The sequence below is a fragment of the Nannospalax galili genome, unplaced genomic scaffold (assembly GCF_000622305.1).
Source record: "Nannospalax galili isolate Female #2095 unplaced genomic scaffold, S.galili_v1.0 scaffold550, whole genome shotgun sequence".
In the NCBI taxonomy this organism is placed as follows: domain Eukaryota; kingdom Metazoa; phylum Chordata; class Mammalia; order Rodentia; family Spalacidae; genus Nannospalax; species Nannospalax galili.
Genome location: NW_008329138.1, coordinates 2553664 through 2555199, shown reverse-complemented (window position 1 = coordinate 2555199; position 1536 = coordinate 2553664). Strand labels below are relative to the sequence as shown.

The window sequence follows — 1536 nt, the reverse complement described above, 5'->3', positions numbered from 1 at the left end:
AAGGCCGATCTAAAAGAGTAGCTCGTTTCAAGGCGCTGGCTCGGGGACTGGCAGGAAAGACACGGCCTGCATCGCCTTTGCTCTCTGGAAGAGCGTGAGCTGCACGGTTATAAACAGGAGTGTGAGTCGGAGCGTTATTCCCGGTTTATCTGGCTTCCACGAAGCAGCGGTGGCCAAAAGCAGAGCGCTCCGGGACGCACGCCGCTCGGCCGTCCGCTGGACCTGCCTTTTCCGAGCATCCAACGCAAGCCTGTGCTCCGAGCCGGGAGGGAGCCCTGGACCCGCAACCTGACTCCGCTCTGCGCCGATTGGCTGGCGCTCCGGACCCCGCCTCCGGGGTGGAGGCGGCCGCTGGGCCGGGACCCGCCCTCCGGCCCTGGGAAGCGCCGCCTGGCAGGCCGGCCGCGCCTGCCACTCAGCCCGAGTGGCGGAGGCTCTGGGCTCCGAGCCCCGCCCTCTTCCCCTAATTGATATTATTGGAGTGTGGAGCAAGCGGCCGGTCTGCAGTCGGAGACTTGCAGGCAGCAAACACGGTGCGAACCGGAGGGGGCAGAGAAATCCCACTGCTGAGCGTGGAGCAGCCGGCCTGGGACCAAGCAGGGGATCGATGCGAGGAGCGCAATAGTAATAACAACCGTAATAACCCACTTCGGAGCAAACAGCACCTCAAAAGCTGCGACTCAGCTGCAGCCCAAAATCCGACCTGCTCATGCACCATGGTTTTTCAAACTCGGTGCCCTTCGTGGATTATTTTAGGCTACATCTGGCTGCTCCGCTTTGCACACACCGGGGAGGCGCAGGCTGCGAAGGAAGGTAAGGCGAGGGGAGGGGAGGAAAGTTTGTTCTCACTTATTTATTTCGTCGTCTACCTGCACAAGCAGGCGATCCGGCTCCGGGCGACCCTCCCCCGGCTCCCCGCCCCCTCCGCGCCCCGCTCCCTGTGGCCAGCCCCGGCGGCCCCGGCCCTCCGCCTCTCCGCCCGGCCCCGCGCGCAACCCGGGCTCCGGGCGGCCGCCGATGCTGCTGTCCGGAGACGGCGCACCTTCACGATGCAGGGCGGCCGGCGAGCTCGCTCCCTCGGACCCGCGGCTAGGTCTCCGCTGCGCAGCCGTCGCTCCTCTGCCTCGTCGCTCCTCCGACAGCCAGTGGCTGCTGCGGCGGCGGGAGTTGGGTGTGAAGCTGGGGCGTCCCCGGACCCCGGCGCGGGCGTGAGCGCACAGCCTAGCCCGAGGCCGAGACGTGGTTCCGCGCGCACGGCTCACTGCTGTGCTCTCCGCGCCGCGCGGGCCTGCGCCGGGCGCTCTCAACAACGTGGCCGCCCGGGAAGCCGCAGGCTCCGCGGGGAGGGACGGTCGGGGCAGCGGGCACTGCTCCGCCCGCTGGCGGGGCTGGCTGCAGCGGGTCTGCCTGCGAGGCCGGCCGCCGGTCTCCAGCCCTTGGGCAACGGTCCGGTCCGGCACTTCAGGAGTCCGAGCGGCCAGAGGTGGGGGATGCCCTGGGCTGAGAGGGCTAGGTCTGGCTGGGGAGGCAGGGTTC

At 68.6% G+C, this 1536-nt stretch overlaps 1 protein-coding gene across 4 annotated transcripts in view; it reads left to right on the top strand.

Moving 5' to 3' along the window:
* The first annotated feature begins 465 nt into the window (after positions 1-465).
* Epha7 (EPH receptor A7) overlaps positions 466-1536 on the top strand; it is a 153101-nt gene continuing 152030 nt past the window's right edge. For 3 of the 4 annotated variants that reach the window (XM_008833039.2, XM_008833033.2, XM_008833028.3), the window contains exon 1: positions 468-813. In XM_008833039.2, coding sequence (XP_008831261.1) covers positions 717-813 — 97 coding nt within the window. In that variant the 5' untranslated portion in view covers positions 468-716. Of the gene's footprint in view, positions 814-1536 lie in introns of all 4 variants that reach the window. The other variant, XM_008833048.2, reaches the window with a different exon arrangement.